The sequence below is a fragment of the Ornithorhynchus anatinus genome, chromosome 9 (genome assembly GCF_004115215.2).
Source record: "Ornithorhynchus anatinus isolate Pmale09 chromosome 9, mOrnAna1.pri.v4, whole genome shotgun sequence".
NCBI lineage: Eukaryota > Metazoa > Chordata > Mammalia > Monotremata > Ornithorhynchidae > Ornithorhynchus > Ornithorhynchus anatinus.
Window position 1 is genome coordinate 41,705,475 of NC_041736.1, and position 18,402 is coordinate 41,723,876.

The 18,402-nt window shown below is 48.8% G+C and overlaps 1 protein-coding gene across 6 annotated transcripts in view; it reads left to right on the forward strand.

The window, feature by feature from the left end:
* The window catches only part of DTNB (dystrobrevin beta), a 217,177-nt gene extending 207,519 nt beyond the window's left edge, over positions 1–9,658 (forward strand). For 3 of the 6 annotated variants that reach the window (XR_005660347.1, XR_005660348.1, XR_003761973.2), the window contains 4 exons: positions 689–848; positions 1,538–1,629; positions 3,363–3,443; positions 5,745–5,782. Coding sequence is in view for 2 of the 6 variants with exons in the window: in XM_039913078.1 (XP_039769012.1) it covers positions 689–848; positions 5,745–5,798; positions 8,181–8,185 (219 nt within the window). In the remaining 4 variants the exon portion in view is untranslated. Of the gene's footprint in view, positions 1–688; positions 849–1,537; positions 1,630–3,362; positions 3,444–5,744; positions 5,799–8,180; positions 8,217–9,326 lie in introns of those variants that run through there. The other 3 variants (XM_039913078.1, XM_039913079.1, XR_005660349.1) reach the window with 2 other exon arrangements.
* Positions 9,659–18,402: the final 8,744 nt, after the last annotated feature.

The following is an 18,402-nucleotide window of genomic DNA, read 5'->3' on the forward strand; positions in this document are numbered from 1 at the left end:
TGTAAAGCCTTAAGGTGTGGGCTGGCCCCTTATGAGCCTAGTGATGGGGTAGAAGGAACGGATTCACGTATAAGCTGGGCTTGAAGGAAGCAACTTGGTATAAACCCTGTGCCTGGACCCTCTCAGTTAAGAGATTTCAACACGGTATCTTCTACCTATGACTGCTCTCCTGCTTGTGTCTGCTGAAGACTCAGTGTGTCCGTTTTCATAAGGATGCAGTGGGATGAGCATTCTAAGCAGAGCTACAGTTGAACCCGCAGCTCATGGAATCAGCAGCCTGGACCCCTTACTACATGACCCGCCCCCCACAGTCTACCCTCCGTCCTTTCGGTCCACCCAAACTTCACCTCTACCCCCAGGCCCCCTTCCTCCCCTTCTGCCTTGAAATTGAGTGATCTGCACTCCTCATATTTCCTTCCATCCCACCTCCCATCTTTGCCACTTCCTCCCCAGCCTTTCTTCCCTCCTCTCTGCGCTTTGTTCTCTCAGTGCCCCTGAGAAGGCAGTGTGATACTTTGGTCTCAGCTTTGAATATTCCCCAGAGAAGCTCTTTTCCATTTAATTCCTGCCCCTCTGGCTGGCCTGTAGTAGCCCCAACTGGCTAAGGGAGAGGTCTCTTTATCCACTCAGTTTGAGAGGCTGGGGCCCTGGGGTAACCTAATGAATTTGGTGTCTTTGTCTCCCCTAGGCCCAAGCTGCAGGATCCCCACAAACATCCCCATCTCACGGGGGGAGCCGGCCAATGCCCATGCCAGTCCGCTCTACATCCGCCGGCTCTACCCCTACCCACGGCCCTCAGGACTCCCTGACTGGAGTTGGAGGAGAGGTGCAAGAGGCCTTTGCACAAGGTGAGTTCCAGCCTCTGCGCTGTGTGGGGACTTGAGTGAAGGATGAAGGAGGGCTGGGTAAGACTCAGAGTCGGGGCTCCTGCTGAGACACCCTCTCAGGTGTTTTTCTTCCTCGATCCCAGTCTCATGTGGGAATGGTCGCCAGTGTTCTAAATAATGGGGCCTGGACTACAAAGTGGTTCCTGCCGCCTTGGTGCCCTCTCCCTTCAGGGTGATCAGGCGAGCAGATGGAGGTTCTCGGTGCAGAGCTCGCCTTATGGGGCCAGGGCGGGGTGTCAGTCAAGCTCTGGGCTCTGCCCTCCCCTGACTATATAGTGTGAGGCCCCTTGCCAACTTGGCTTCACCCCATGTTCTGGAGACTTGATGAAACACATCTGCTCGGGGCATGTCGTGCTCCAGAGGAGCTCAAAAGATGCAAATAGAGCAGGAATGTATCTAGGGAGGGTGATGGTCAATGGCCATCATCTAGCTCCAAAAATTGTACTCCTGGAGCCTAGTGGAGACCCGACACCAAGACGGGTGTTCTGACCACGCGTGCCTGAGAGAAAGCAAAACCACCACCGTAGTTAGTAGAGCTCCTTAGTGCAGTCCTGCTACATCCTGAGAGCTGATGAAGTGGGGACACGGGGGTGGGTTCCTTCTCCCCTCACCCCCACGCTGGCATCGCTCTCTCCTCTGACTCCCCTTAGGTACGAGGAGGAACCTTCGCAATGACCTGCTGGTGGCTGCTGACTCCATCACCCAATACCATGTCATCCTTAGTTGAAGGAGCTTCATTCAGGGTGAGAAGCCCGAGTGCCTGCCCCACTTTCTGCCCCCTTCCCCCCCCCTCCTCCTACCCTCGGTCCTCCTTTCTCAAGGCACACGTGCACGAACCCACAGTTCCTTTCATCTAAGAAGGCACTCTATCTGGGTGAGAATCAGATTTCAGACCACACCGCACACCATCTCCATTCCCTAAACCACACACCGCTTTACCTTAAAGCAGCCAGTACATGCGTGTGCACGCACGCGTACACATGCGCACACACAAAGGGATGTGCAGAAAAACTTGTTAGAGAAGGCAGTTCCTGGAGACCTCTTTTGCCTTTGATCTGGAAAAAGCCTCTGAATGATTTCATGTGTTCTCAGGCCAGGACTCAAAACCCCTCTCTCACAGTTGACTAGTTCAGATTATGAGAGGACACATTTTTATTTGTGGGGGGTGATTTCCCCCCCTCCATCAGAACTCCCATTCTTCAAAAATCTGAAATTATCTCGGAAAATGCTGTTGCAGATGCCACCCTTCAGAATCAAAGCCGCACTCTGTCCCAGCCAGTGAAACTGGCCATATCCCTAATCGCAAAGCAGAATCCACTTCTCTCCATACCCCTAGACCAGAGTGGCAAATTTTAAGGCATCGACGATTTTTCAGGGAAAAAAAATCAAAAAACTAAAATGTTTATATTAATATTACTTAATGAGAAGAATAATGCTTAAATACTTTTTTAAAAATCCCAGTTTGCACCCTACAAGCTAAGTAAGCATATTGAAAATCAGTTAACCGTTGTGGCAGGATTCCTTATAGGAATGCAAGGACCAGAAAGAAGTGAATTCACCCCAAGAAAAGTCAGGGGCGCAAGAGGTCTATTCATTTAAAATGTGGGAATAAACAGTACCTATGGGCAGCAAAATTACAGATCTGACCCTGCCACACCCAAGAAACGGAGTTATCCCACCCCCCTGGGCCAAAGCAAGCAAAGAGGAAGGGAAACTCCTTCCAGTACATTCAGTTTGTCTCCCTACCTCAGGAAGCTAAGAATGGGGAGTGCTACACCTGGACCAGATGCCGGAGGACTTCTTCCTAAAACCAAAAGGTGTGGTGTGATTCCTTCCCCTTTGGCTGAGGAACACCCAAAAGTACATTTCCTTTCAAGGACATTCCCACTTGAAACGCGCAGAAATTCAAAACCCCCCATGAAAGTTGACCAAAGCAAAGTTTAGTGCTTTAGTGGGAATGTTGAAGTTAGCTGGAATTGATCAATCAATTATATTTGTCAAATGCCGAGCACTGTACTAAGCGCTCAGGAGGGTACATTAATTAAACAGAGTTGGGAGACACATTCCCATCCAGTGTAGAGGATCAGGTCTCTTACTGGCCCTTTGGTTTGTCCTTCCCCAGACTGATTTTCTTCAGCGTTCACAGCTCCATTCCTCCTCCACCCCTTCCCATATTCCACCCAGTTCCACAGCCATCATCCTCATCATTTGACAGGGGGCGGGGGAGCTTCAGATTAGTAGTTCCCTGATTTAAGTGTAAAGAACCAGATTAGGCAAAGGTAAATTAGGTTGTATTTAAACACGCAACCATAAAAATAAAATATAGAGACAAGTCAGCCTCAGAGCAATGAAAACCTTGCAGGACTCTTCACATTTTTGTTCTTGAGAGCTTTAATGGTAACAGTGAAAAGTCTCAATTCCTTTCTTCATGCTAATCAAAAATATGCTAAGAAGTTCCATCCATTCCCCCCTCAGAAAATGGTGCCACATTTGAGATCCTGAATGGTCCCACCAAAGTTAAACCCTGCTGCTATGGAGATAACATCTCTGAGCCAGGTGTGTGCATGCAGGGTTGGGGGGGGGGCGAGTAGAGGAGTGTATCTACCATATGCATTTCCTAACTCTTGCCAGAGGTCTGCCCTGTTTCAGGCATTCCCAGAAGTTCGTAACTATGTTCTTGCAGAGCAACCTGGGCTGGGTATCACGACTCTTCCTGGGGCCATGCTGACCTCTCTCCAGATGACCTTGGGCAAGTCATCAATCTTGGTTGGTGAATCATTAATTCAGTCACCCATTCTGAAGATCTGTGGGTTGAACTCTTTCATGTAAAATGGAGTCTTCATTTGACTATCCTAATCTCACTGCTGTATGTTTTCAAAGAGTAGGATAGAAGAGAAGTCAAGAATGTTTTGGTGCAGTCTGCCAAGAAACATGGCAAGAAACTTAGAGAGCTCTCAAAATTCTGTGGTTATTGTCATGATTAACCTCAATAATTGAGTGTCTGTTACAGACATGGTAGTCCCAGGATTGGCTAATATTTTACTAGTGACCCATTTCTTAAAGAGGACGAGAGGAGAAAAATGAGGGTCCAGCCATCCATACTAGGTGCAGACGGGGCACGGGGGACTTGTTTCCAAAAGACTCCATTGAACAGAGTGGCCTGAAATGAGGCAGGTTTCAAATGGGCCATCGCGGAATAATAATACCACTTTTGCTTATTCCTTACCAGCCTCCCAGGGCGAACCAGAAGGGAACCCAGAATTCCCATTTTTTCCTAACACAGACATTTCCAGCGTGTCCTTCACCTGCGTCCGAGTCTGCTTATAGTGTAGCCGTGAGGGACAGTTTCCACAGGGTGCAGCTGCCTGGAGTGCTGCCCTCCTCTGTTCCACACTCCCGAGTCAGAGCTGCCCTGGGGCCTTGGCACCTCCTCACAGAGGAGGATGCTGTGGGCCTCCACTCCTACTCAGCAGCCCGCCGGAGGGAAAGATGGGAGATGGGAGCGGCCACAGAGGAGGATGCTGTGGGCCTCCACTCCTACTCAGCAGCCCGCCGGAGGGTAAAGATGGGAGATGGGAGCGGCAGAGCCGGTGCCTGCAGCCGGCAGCTTCCACAGGGGCCCAAACTGGGAAATGAAGCAGCAGACGCTGGTTTGGCTCTGAGACCTCCTTCCCCCTGCCTGGGGGGCCTCTCGGGCCAGTTGGAGCTTGGGAGTGCATGAGTCATAGATGGCTCAACCTGACAGCTTGGCTCCGGCTCCCAGCCTAGTAGCCCCATAGGGAAGGTAGCAGATTTGAGGCCAGTTACAGTCTCAGAAAGGAGGTGCAGAGAGAAACTGCTGAAATACATTTCTGCATTCTGGCTGGTTTTGGGATTTTTTTAATCAGATCTGGTAAGCGCTTACCTCGTGCCCGGCACTGTACTAAGCGCCGGGGTAGATGCAAGGTAGCTCAGGTTGGACACAGTCCATGTCCCACACGGGGCGCACAGTCTTAATCCCCGTTTTGCAGGTGAGGTAACTTAGGCACAGAGAAGTGAAGCAGCCTGCCCAGGGTCACACAGCAAACAAGTGGCAGAGTGGGGACTAGAACCCAGGTCCATCTGACTCCCGGGCCCACGCTAGGTAGCCAGTTGACTCAAGGTAGAGGAGGCTGTTCTTGCCCCAAAGATGCCTCTGCTGCTCTTCTCCTTGCCCGTGGCCACCTCCCTGCTCTCTGAGCGATATTGAGTCCCCACAGTCCTGCTGGGGCCAATTAACCCCTGAAAGGAAACTGAGACATAGAGGAAGTGACCGTCCTAGAGCCAAACAGGAAGATAGAGGCAAAAACAGAACCCAGAAACTGACCCCCAGCTTGTTGCTGCTAACTACAATTATGGGGAATTTTATCTACTTACTGTACCTCAGAAATAATAATAATGTTGGTATTTGTTAAGCGCTTACTATGTGCAGAGCACTGTTCTAAGCGCTGGGGTAGACACAAGGGAATCAGGTTGTCCCACATGGGGCTCACGGTCTTAATCCCCATTTTTCAGATGAGGTAACTGAGGCACAGAGAAGTTAAGTGACTTGCCCAAAGTCACACAGCTGACAAGTGGCAGAGCCAGGATTTGAACCCATGATCTCTGACTCCAAAGTCCGTGCTCTTTCTACTGAGCCATGCTGCTTCTCTACCAGAAAGAACCCCTTCCCCTCAGACCCACCCATACCCAACTTGGCAGAAGCCCCTTCAGCCTCAAGCCCCGGGTATACAACCAGAGTCCTCTCCCAGACCTTGTGTGTCCTTCTTCCCGCCCCCTGCACTCCGTATCGTGCCCGGTAAGATTGGTCACCGGCCACCCTGGACTTGTCTTTTACAGCAGAGGAAGGTGCCGAGGAAGAGGAGGAGAAGATGCAGAATGGGAAAGACAGAGGTAAAAGGCAGCTTGCTGGACCCCAGTCTGGATGGGAAGCCTAAGCTTTAACCCGTGCGGCATGCTTCCCTCTGCATTTATCCCAGCCCTTCTGCTTGTCTTCCTGCAGCTGCCTCCCTCACCCACCCTTGCCGACTCCTGGCTTCTCTAGCAGCTTGAAAATTCCATTCCTTTCTCCTCTCTCCTCCAGCGCTTAGAACAGTGCCTGGCACGTAGTACGCATTTAACAAATACCATTAACAACAACTGTCTTCCTCCAATAGAAAGCAGGGGGTTTTGCCCCAGAGTTTGGGTCCTGTGTCCATCTGTCCTCCCAAACCCTATATTTGCCCCTGAGATATTCCAGTGGCAGGTGTCACTAATGGCACATACTGCAGGTGAGGGAGGGATCACCGTAAGCGCTCAGAATGCCTCCAAGAACCTTCCTCTCCCAGAAGAGCACAGAGCAGTGGACCTCCTCAATATCCAGCAGCCACTGGGGCAAGTGATGGTACTTCCGGGGCAAGTGATGGCCCGCTTTTCCCCACCAAGCTCATTTTTCTAGCCCGACCCCCGGAGCCTAAAAAACATCATTGTGCATAGCCAGAGATGTTTCAGGGCTCTTGAGACCAGAGCAGCTGACATCTTCACCTCATCGAATGAGGGAAAGGGGAGGAGTGAAGTTGGAAGTGCTTTCCCATCGCCTTTCCTGCACGCTTAGCCACACGCTTTTTAAAAGAGTAGCGTTGGTAGTGGGTGGGCCATGGCCACAATGACTGGAGGGAGGTCCTAGGTCCCCACTTATTCTCCAAACCTCTGCTGGGCCATGGTGATAGCATCATCAGGGGCAAGTATAGTCTATCCTTTCCCTCCGCCTCCCGGCCTTGGATTCTGTCCCTCCTTTGCGCCTGTGCTTGCATGTCCGGATCTCTCTGGGTCTTAGATCTTACCATCCGTGTGTCAGCAATCACTTGGGTCCATGAGGCCTCCTTGCTTCTTATGGGGTCTTGGTGGGTGGGATTCTGACCATGGTTATAGAAAATCACGGATGAGGATGGATGGGGCCGAAGAGGCTCATGAGTTTGCTACGCTTGAGGAAGGATTTGTGAGACAGTTCGTGAATCAAAATAGGTATGTCTGTTCAGAGAAGTCTTCTAGTGTAGGAGAACCTAATGAACAGTGCTTAGCACAGAGTAAGCACTTAAATACTGTAATTATCATTATTATTAATACAAGCATGGATATAGTGGGGCAGTTGGAATCCAGGGAAATATTTAGGGCCCAGATATTTGACAAGCATGTAAATTGTGATCTGGAGGGGCAGATGCTCCAGAAACATGAATCAGTGGTATTTACTGAGCAGATCATTATACTGTTTGGGAAAATACAGTACCCAGAGTAGGTAGACACGATCCCTATCCAGGCAGGTCTTACAGTCTACAGGGGGAGGAAGACATGAAAATAGATTTTCACTATCCAACAAGTGATAGTGATGGTCAGGCTTCCAAACCCAAATTGGGGGTTCAGAAGTGGGGAGGAATATGTTTTGTTATGGTATTTATTAAGAGCTTGCAGTGGACCAACCAATTTGCTAAGCACTGGGCAGATCAGCCCCCATCCCTGCCCCTCATGGGGCTACCAGTCTAAGCAGGCAATGTTAGAGAAGTTTGGGGAGAAAGGGGGAGCACGCTTATTGGGCAGCTACAATCATTTTGTGAATAAAAGCAAGCTCCCTCTGCACTGTAAGCCTGTTGCAAGCAGGGCAAGTGACTTCCACTTGTACTCTCCCAAACACTTAGAACAGTGCCCTGCACCCAGTAAGCACTCAATAAATGCGATTGATTGAAGTATAAAGCGGAGAAGGGGGAGCCTTTAGGAGTCGAAGGGCCTCAGCAAAAAAGGTCTGAGTTTCCAAGATGTTGTCCCGGGGGACCTGGGACATGTGAAGATAGAGGTTGGTGGTTCTTCGGAAGTGCAGATATGGAAGGGTTACAGCTGTTCATCAGTAGATTCATTTTCTTTTCATTTGTTTGTGGGGATAGACAGTTGTTGCTTCACTGATTTTTTACCTGCTCTCTGAATCACGTTTGCCCATTTATTAAAGAGCACTTTATTTTCTTCCATTTCATTTTTTAACCTACGTTATGTTTGCATTAGTGCTTGGCTTTGCACTAATTGTAATTGGTAGTGACTGAACTTACTAAATGGGCACTTCCAGGACCAGCCTTGTGGGTAGAGAGAGGCCATGGGGTGGTTCACAGATCAATGAAAAAGATGGGAGAATTGGTTAGGGGGCTATGGAGAGATGGGTCAGGAGAAATAACCTCCACAGTGCTTGTGGTTGGGCAGAAAGCCAAGGTGTGACCTCAAAACGTTACTGCATTTCTATCTGTGTTGTCACAGGTTAAATGGAAGAATCTGAACAGAGAGATAGTGCAAGTGAGTATGTGGGATTTTCCTTCCCTCCCCATCTTCCCCCTAATCTCAGTCTCCTTATCGCCTCTCCCCTTGTGATTTCTCCCTGGTTCTTCCCAGGCTACCTCCCCTCACCCTGAGGATCTCTACCTGGGTCTGAGCTTGGTTTAACAGGCCTCGGCCTATTTGGGAAAGGGCAGGTTTAGCGTAGGTCTGGGTAGAATGGAATTAAACTGTGAGGTTTCCCTCCCCCAACTCCCATCACCTATTTCAGGGCTCCTCGAGCCAAGGGGACCCTTAGCCACTGGCGACCATGTTTGCTTTGGTGCCAAAGCATTCAAGTGAGAGATCTTGGCACCCAAGATTGGCTTTGTCATTAACAGAGTGCGAAGTGTCAGTAGCTCTGTCTCCCACACTGCTAAGGGATTCATCTTTGCACATGAGCAGGCCCACTCCCCCATTTGGATTCAAGCCAGAGCATCGTTTCTCCCATCCTCCTGTTTCATATGTACTGCGACCTTGCTTTCACACTGAGAAGCAGTGTTCTTGGGGCCTAGACCCAGCACCGCCACTTGCCTGCTCTGTGATTTTGGGCAAGTCATTTAACTTCTCTGTATCTGAGTTTCCTCATCTATTAAATGAGGATTCAGTCCCTGTTCTCCCTCCCTCTTAGACTGAGAGCTTCATGTGAGATGGGAATAATTGAATCGTATCTATCCCAGTGCTTAACTGAGTGCCTGGCAAATAGTAAATGCTTAACAAATACTATTATTATTTTACAGAACATCCAAACCCTCATCTTTCCCTTTCCTTCTTCCGGCACACTTCCCCTAATTGTGGCTCCCCTGTCTTCTCCAAATCCTATTAACCCAGGACCTGCTCTCTTTTCCCCCTCAGTATTTCTGGCCCCGAATTCCTGGTGTGAAACCCAAAGAGCCCCATTCCCTCTGCAAGAAGAACTGCCCCAGAGAGAGAGCCAAGAGGGATACTGCCCAACTCAGGCTCCCCTGCTTTTTAAAGTGGGCATCTCAACTCAAATCCCACAGGCTAGCCCCTGCAATTTAAACTCTGGCACATTTTGCCCAGCAGTCAGCAGGCAGCACCTAGCACTAACCATGGGTTTTTCCTACGCAGGCACAGAGGGCACTGCAGTGAATTGGCATTGGCAGGACGTCTCCACACCCCTCCCCAGAGGCTCCTTTCCACACATCTCTCCACAACTGCACGCCAGGACCGGGCCTGCAGGCTGCCCGCTACCCCTGGGAAGAGGGAGCCGGCACCGGAGGGGGGGGGTGGCGGCCAGAGAGCCCCAGCCGGTGGGCCTTCCTCTCAGATTCCTGCATGTACTAACACCATCGCCTCTCTCCCCCCGAGGCACAGTCTCATCTCAGTTGCAACGAGGAATTTCCTGGGAGGTTTAAAAAAAAAAAAAACACCCTAAAAAAGCAGTCCTCTTGTGTCAGTGACCTAATGGGTTTCTTTCTGATTTGCTGCCAGCACGTGCATGATCCCCAGGGAGGGGATTTGGGGGAGGGGTGAGAAGGGGTGGGGGTTGTTTTCCTTCATGACCTTTGACTCTTGATTCTCGGCCTTGAAGAAAACCAGCAAGTTTTCTCTGTTCACATTCAAAGGAAGCTTCAGGCACTCGCCTCCCTCCTCAGACACTCACTCACCCCAGCCCACACTCTAAAAATAACTGCCTGCCTCTCTCGCCGGTGGGTTTCCGCTGTGGGTGATATTTCACGCAGGGCTGGGGAGAGAAGGTGAAGGAAGCATTGTGAGCTCAGGGCTGCAGCCAGTCAGCCCCATGAAGAGGGCAAACCAGAGGGCCTTTCCCCTCGAGCTCGAGTCACCCAAGGTGAGCTGTGAGCCAGGGAGTTTGGGGGTGGGGGAGGGAGGAGCGGGGATGGGGGAGCAAGGTGCTATTTCTGCTCCAGGAAGCCAGAACCAAGGAGGGAGGGCCAGGGAAGCCAGCCACTGCCCCTCGGTGGCCGAGCGGCCCCGGGCACCCACAGAAGTCAGTTTTAATCAGTGGTGATTTTCATTTTTTGTTGTTTTGTTTTGTGTTTTTTTTTCCTCCCTGTGGTGCTCCAGTGTGTTATTTTTAGCAAGGGAGTTGCTATAAATATTTATAAAGAGCAGAGTCGGAATGAAGCAAGGCCCTACAGCCTGCACTCTCTCTGTCTCAGTTTTGACCCTCAGCCGCAGTACCTGGGGAGGAAACCTGGGGCGGGGCTGTGCCCTGCGGAGAAAGAAAGTGAACCATTTCCCCCAGGCCGGCCGCAAGCAAATTCCGAAAGCTGTGGAGACCTGGTGCCGTCAGGAGCAAATACCTGTAGGCAGCTCGGCTACTGAATACCTGTGAGCAGCAGGGGCCTCCCCTTTTAGTCAGGAGTGGAGCCTTCCAAAAGTTCTCCCACCGAGGGCCTGACAACCCAGTACTTTTTCCAACATGGAGTGGGCAGCAGTGAAATGCTGCAAGACAACTAAACCTACCCCAGAAAGCTTAGCCATCCAGGCTGCAGGGCTGAGAAGTCGATCTCAGGGAAGTCCTGGAAATGTGGGGGCACCCTTAGCCTTCCCAGAAGGGCAGTTCTAAATAGGGCTGTCCAAGGACATCCTGGAGCTCTGATTTACTTCTCCAGAAGTCATGGTTCAGTCACATCCACTGGCTGAAGGGCACTAGAACCAAACCCTTACTGTTTGGGTTCTAGACCAGTTTCCTTGGGTCAAGGCAGACCAAAATGTGCCCCTCTGACCACACATACACACACGTGCGTACATATACACATATTCTCTCTCTCTCTCTCTCTCCCCTTCTCCTCCTCCTCCTCTTCCTCCTCCCTCTCCTTCTTCTCCCTCCTGGAGCCTGTACTCAACCTGTGGTTCCAAATGAGCAGGATTCTCTCTAGGTTAGAACCAGGCAACACAATTGGCCTGCCTCTATCACATCCAGCCAACCATTCCTTCTCCCCACCCTGCCGTTGTGGGACTGGGAGAGGCAAGAGGTTTGAGTCCAGTGACCCCAGAGTAATTCACAAAAATGAGAGACTAGCCAACCAGCCCAAACAGAGACTAGAAAGAGACTCCCGCCTATAAACAGCAATGACCCACTTAGTATCCAGAGAGCTGAAAGTGTGGCCAGTTAGCATCCCCTAAACTCTGACTGATTTGCAATAAGCACAACTGCCTATTTGCTTGTGTTAAGTGATGATAAAGTTTAAAAGGACCTCAGCTGCAATGTATGAAGCTAATCAATTATCCTTAAAATCCTAAAGTTAGTTGCTTATAATCTACCACCTTAGTTTACAGCTAACCAAGGAGAAATGCAGTAACCCGGGCCCTGGATCTAAAGAAACAGCAGACTCCCCCATCTTTATGTATACAATACATAAACGAGCAATAGCTAAAGCCCAGCGATCAAGCCAAATTAGGAACCAGGCAGCCATCGCTACAGTAAGTTGTTTAAATATATCTCACCCTTACAAACAACTATTTTCCATTCATTGTTTATTATGCTTTATAGGCCAAAGTAAGCAGGACGGGGAATGGTTAAAGAGCACCCAGAGTAACTGGTTGCAGTCAGATGAGCGGAGTGGGGTCAAAGCTGTAAAGGGGTTTTTACTATAAGTTGGAAAATGAATTTGGCTTTTCAGGATGCTTCTCAAATTTATGCAAAAAATTCAGGATACTTCATTGGGAGGATTCATCTTTTGCAACTGAATTTTGTATGAGCTATCCAAATTTTTCTTCTAAATTACCCAAGAAACTTAATATTCTGAAAACCCTTATATAATTCATTGCTTGGGACCGATCAAAACACTGTGATGCACTTGTTGAATTTTTGCTCCCAGCCTTAGAGAAACGTAGGCTATCCGACCACTGAGCATCTGCAAACGTGTAACATTAACATGAAATTTTGTTCGCTAGGCAGTTGAGCAAGAGGATGAAGAGCCATGAACTAGGCACCATTTTGGCAAGAAAAGATCTGGAAATCATAGGCTCACCAGGTAATTAGCAATGGGCTGCCATTATGTAATAAGCCGACGCCATACGATGACTGGGAAATCTAGGATGATGGAAGTGGGAGAGGAAATTACCAGGAAGTAATTTTATGCCATCCTTTGTATATCATGGATGGCACTGTGTCTGATTTTTTTTTGTCACCATGTTTTTCAGAGGATTTGCAGACAATCAAATTGGGGGTTATGTCTAAGGGATGACTTCAAGTAGATGAAGTACTTTTCTGTCACTGGCACTGTTCTCCCTTTCCATAAAGAGACAAGAAAAATAGGCTTACATTGTGGCATGTTGGATTAGGCCTAAGGACAAGCAGTAATTTTGAAGGGAGGTCAGGGGATCTCCATCTTGGAGAGGTTTATTTAAAAAAGAAAAGATAGCCAACTGTCCTTGGTGATTTAGCTCACTCGTGGTGTCTTACCACCACCCTAATTCTGATCCTTCTCCTTTGCTTAGGGAAGGGAGAGTCCTGCATGACATGCCCAGTATTGTTTGTCAAAGTGACTTTGCCCTGAGAGTTGTGCAGGGAGAGGATGCTGGGGCACTCATGAAGCACTAGTTTCATGAGAAACAGCCTGGCTAAGAGGAAAGAGCATGGGCTTGGGAGTCAGAGGTCATGGGTTCTAATCCCAGCTCTGCCACTTAGCTGTGTGACTTTGGGCAAGTCACTTAACTTCTCTGGGCCTCAGTTGCCACATCCGTAAAATGGGATTAAGACTGTGAACCCCACGTGGGACAACCCGATTACCTTGTATCTACCCCAGTGCTTAGAACAGTGCTTGGCACATAGGTGCTTAACAAATACTATTATTATTATTGTTATTATTAGGCACTAGCCAAGCATGGGGAGTTGGCCTCTTTCCTCTCCTTCCATCACAGGACAGTTCCAAAAGGGCATCAAGAGTGTCCTGGTCAGCCCTCACCTCTGTTCCTAAATATTCAGACTCCTCCCTCCCACCCCAGCTCAGACCAGCCTGATTTGGAAATTCAGCAACCAGAAGCAAGAGCCTAGACCAGATACTCTCTAGGATTTTAGGCAATAATGGCAGGGATTTTTGTGTTATTTTCAGTGGCCTTTCCTCAGTCTTCCAATGTACTGGCATAATCAGTCCCTGTTTTCAAATATGATATGAATGATTACTGCTAGGGCAGTTCAATTTCCTATCCTCTTTGGATGCACTTGTGTCCCCGCCATCTATTCCAGAGAACTGAGTGAATCTCACGAGACTTTACGGGCACTCAGGCTAGAGCTGTGATTCAACACCAGACCAGCCATATTCCCAACAGCTTTGGGTTGCCTTTTAGTCCTAGCTCCAGAGAGTCAGAGACTACCTAGAAACCCACTTCCTCTTATGCATCACAAATCTCTGTGCACAATTAATAGTATTTACTGAGCATCTGCTGTGTGCAAAGCACTGTACTAAGCACTTTGGAGAGTACAAAAAAGAAAACACAATCCCTGCTCTCATGGAGTTTACAGTCTAATGGGGGAGTCAAGACCCAAAATAAATTACTGGTAGGAAGAAAAAGAGAATGGAAAATTCATGTTTGGGTGAATAAGTGCTTAAATAGAGAAGCAGTGCGGCCTAGTAGGTAACGTAGGAGCCTGGGAGTCCAAAGGACATGAGTTCCAATCCTGGCTCTGCCTCTTGTCTGCTGTGTGACCTTGGGCAAGTCACTTAACTTCTTTGTGCCTCAGTCACCTCATCTGTAAAATGGGGATTAAGACTAGGAACCCCCTGTGGTACAAGGACTGTGTCCAACCTGATATGCTTTATCTACTCCAGCACTTAGAACGGTGCTTGACACATAGTAAGTGCCTAACAATACCATCATTATTGAAGAGCAATGTGTATAAATCTATGTTTACAGAAGTGAGACATGATCTGGGGTACGTCAGTATGGAGAAGGCAGTTGGGGAGGCTGTGACTTGGAGAGAAGAAAAGTGCATCAGGAACTGCCTCCTGGAGTTGGTGGGATTTCAAAAGGGCTTTGAAAATGAGAGCTGTGGTCTAGTGGATTTGCTAGGGAAATGAGGTCCAGGCAGCAGGAAGGGTGTGAGCAAGTGAGAATGAGATATGGTGAGGTGAACTTGAGAGGATTGAAGCATGTGAGCTGGGGTGTAATGAGAGAAAAGTAGATAAGAAGAAGGGAGCCAATGATAAGGAGATTCTGCTTGATGCAGAGAGGAATGGGTTCTAGTCCTGGCTCCACCACTTGCCTGCTGTGTGACCTTGGGTAAGTCACTTCACTTCTTTGTACCTCAGTTTACCTCCTCTATAAAATAGAGATTAAGCCTGTGAGCCCCATGAGGGACAGGGACCCTGTCAAACCTGATTACCTTATATCTACCCCTGTGTTTAGAACAGTGCCTGGCAAGTAATAAGCACTTCACAAATGCCATTAAGAATAAATGGACAACCACTGGAGATTTTAGAGGAGTGGGGAGACATGTGCAGAAAGATGTTTTAGGAAAATGTGAGATATGGGTAGCAGAGTGAATTATATACTGCTCCCATTCTCCCCCATTTCACTGTAATTTTCAACCTCTGTCTGTTGTCTCCTTCCCCTTGGCCTTCAAACATGCTGAAGTCTTTCCCACCCTAAAATAGATCTCTTTCCGTCCAACAGCCCCCTCCAACTACTGCCCCAGCACCTAGCTCCCATTCCCTTCCAAATTAGAGTAGGTCATATATACCCACAGCCTTCATTTCCTCTCCACAAACTCCCTTCTGGATTCACTGCAGGCAGGACTTGACTGAGACTGCATTCTTTCACCAATGACTTCCTTGTCTTGTCGTGTCTTATGCTGTCGAGTCGCTTCCGACCCACAGCGGCTCAATGGACACATCTCTCCCAGAATGTCCCACCTCCATCTGCAATCGTTCTGGTAGTGGATCCATAGAGCTTTCTTAGTAAAAATATGGAAGTGGTTTACCATTGCCTTCTTCCGCTCAGCAAACATGAGTCTCCGCCCTCGACTCTCTCCCACGCCGCTGGTTCCCAGCACAGGTGAGTTTTGACTTGGAGCAGATGGCCTTCCACTTGCTAGCCACTGCCCAAGGTAGGAATGGAATGGGTATGCCTCTGCTTGACTCTCCCTTCGATAGCTGAGATTGGTAGAATACTAGAAACTCTCCAGGTGCGACCTTGAGAGGGGAACTTCCTTATAGCCGAGCCCAAAGGTCCTAATCCTTCTTGACCTCTTAGCTGTTTTTGACATCGTGGACCACTCCCTCCTCCTCAAAACTCTATTAGGCGCCAGTTTTGCTGACACGATAGCAACCTGGGTTTCATCCTACCTCTCTTAGCATTCCTTCTGAGATTTGTTTGCTGGATTATCTTCTTCCTCTTCTCTCTTTTACAGTAGGTGATAGTAGCAAATCAGTGACATAAGGTAGGAGGGAGTGAGCTGGCTGAGTGCTGTAAAGCCAGTGGCCAAGAGTTTGATAGGGAGGTGAATGGGCAACCACTGGAGGTCCTTGAGGAGTGGGGAAGTGTGGAGTGAACTTTTTTTAGAAAAATGAACCCAGGCAGTGGAGTGAAGTAATGATTGGAGTGGAGAGAGACAAGATTTAGGGAGGTCAGGGAGGAAACTGATACAGTATTCTTGGTGGGATAGGATAAGTATTTGGATCAATGTGGTAGAAGTTTGGATTTTAGATATGCGAGGGTAGAAACAACAGGATTTGGTGATAGATTGAAGATGTGGTTTGAATGAGAGATGAATCGAGGATAATGCTAAGGTTACAGGCTCATGAGATGGGGAGGATAGTGATATTATGTACAGTGATGGAAAAGACGGGGAGGCAAGCATTTGGGTGGGAAGATGAGTTCTGTTTGGGATATTGTAAGTTTGAGATGTCAGCAGGACACCCAAGTAGAGATGCTGCCACGAAGACAGAAGGAAATGTGAGGCTGCAGAGGAGAGAGGCCAGGTCTGGAGAGGTAAATTTGGAAAACATCCTGAAAGAGAGAGTAGCTGAAGCCATTAGGAGCAAATGAGTTCTCCAAAGGAGTTGGGCATAGACGGAGAATAGAAGGAGAACCAGAACTGAGTCTTGAGGAACTCCCACAGTTAGAGGGTACGAGGCAGAGGAGGAGCCTGCATAACAGCCTGAAGTAGAGGCCAGTGGGATAGGAGGAGGACCAAGAGAGGACAGTGTCAGTGAAGCCAAGGTAGTGTTTCCAGGAGAAGAGGGTGGTCCACAGTGTCAAAGGCAGTTGAGAGGTCGAGGGAGATTAGGATGGAGTAGAGGCCATTGGATTTGGCAAAAGGGAGCATCAGCCTCCTTCCTGACCTCCCGGCCTCCTGTCTCCCCACTTCAGTCCATTCTTCACTCTGCTTCCCGGATCACTTGTCTACAGAACCATCCAGTCCATTTTTCCCACCGCCTCAAGAACCTCCAGTGGTTGCCCATCCACCTAGGCATCAAACAGAAACCATTAGCTTTAAAGCAGTTGATCACCTTGCCCCCTCCTACCTTACTGCTCTGATTGCAACCCTCACATTTTGCTCTTCTAATGCCAACCTACTCCCTGTACTCCTATCTCGTCTATATCACCACTGACTGCTTGCCCGGGGCCTGCTTTTAGTCTGAAGCTCCCTCCTCTCAGATATCGGACAGATGATCACATCCCCCACCTTCAAAGTCTTACTAAAATCTTATCTCCTCCAAGAGGCCTCCCCCAATTAAGGCCTCATTTCCTATTCACCCACTCCTTTGTGCATCACCCTGACACTGGGAGTTGCACTCTTTATTCACCTGACTCTTAGCCCCACAGCATTTATAAGCATGTCTGTAATTTATTCATTGATATTAATGCCTGCCTCCCCTTTTAGACTGTAAGCTCTTTGTGAGCTGGGAAAGTGTTTACCAACTCCATTGTACTCTCCCAAGCCCTTAGTACAGTGCTCTGCACACAGTAAGCACTCCATAACTATGATCGATTGACTGAAGGACGTCATTGATGACCTTAGAGAGGGTGGTTTCTGTGGAGTGAAGGAAGTGGAAGCCAATCTGTAGGGGTCAAGGAAAGAATTGGAGGAGAATTGGAGGCAGTAGGTGTAGACAAGTTGCTCAAGGAGGTGGGATGATATTTGGAGGCTGCTGTAGAGTCAAGGGAGGGTTTTTTAGGCTAGGGAATGCATGAGCATATTCCACACTTCAGTCATCTCATGGCTAGACCATTGCCTCAGCTTCCTTGCTGGACTCTCTGTGTTTCCCTGCTCCAATCTCTACTGCCCACTCCTAGGCAGATCATCCTCTTAAAGCATCGCTTGGCACACACCTCTCCACTTCTCAAATATCTCCAATGGCTTCCTGCATCCCCCCCACATTAAGCAAAAACTCCTCACACTCCCCTTGAAGGCTCTCAGCTAACTAACCCCATCTTACCTATCTTCATCAGCTACTGCCTAGCTCACTCTTGGATCCTCTCCAGCTATCATTGATTCAATCGTATTTACTGAGCACTTACTCTGTGCAGAGCACTGTACTAAGCACTTGGAAAAAACAATTAAACTATCATTCTAACTGCCTTCCTCTCACCCCTCCAACATTTGCCCCCCTCACTCACACTGTGCCCCAAATCCAGAAGTCATTTCCTCCCCAAATTCAACTGTCTGGTCCTCCCCACATTCAGTGTTCTCCTAAAATCCCTCCTCCTCTACAAGCCTTCACACACTAAAATCCAAACTTCCCCCATATTGATCCAAGCACTTATCCTCTCCCACCCAGACTACTGTATCAGTTTCCTCAGTGACCTCCCTGCATCTTGTTTCTAGTGAACAGGATGCCTGCCACTTGAACTATTAGAATATAGAAGAGTGGGGAAACCGCACTAGCTCAGGGCTATCCCCAGCAGCTTGCCATAATGGTTGAGGCTAGAGGTGGGCCAGGACAAGCCGGTGTAGTTGGGCCTCTGTCACAGATGGCCAGCAAGATGACTGGTGGACTTGGGCCCCCAGGCTGGAGATGCTTGTGCGTAGCTACTCCAGCACTCAGTACAGTGCTCGACACATAGTACGCATTGGGAGGAAAAAAAAATTAAGTCCAGCCTCCATATGAGAAGTACCGGTCCTAGTAGAAAAAGCACGGTCCTGGGAGTCAGAGGACCTGGCTTCCAATCCCAGCTCTGTCACTTGCCTGTTATGTGACCTTGAGTAAGTCACTTAACTTCTCTGTGC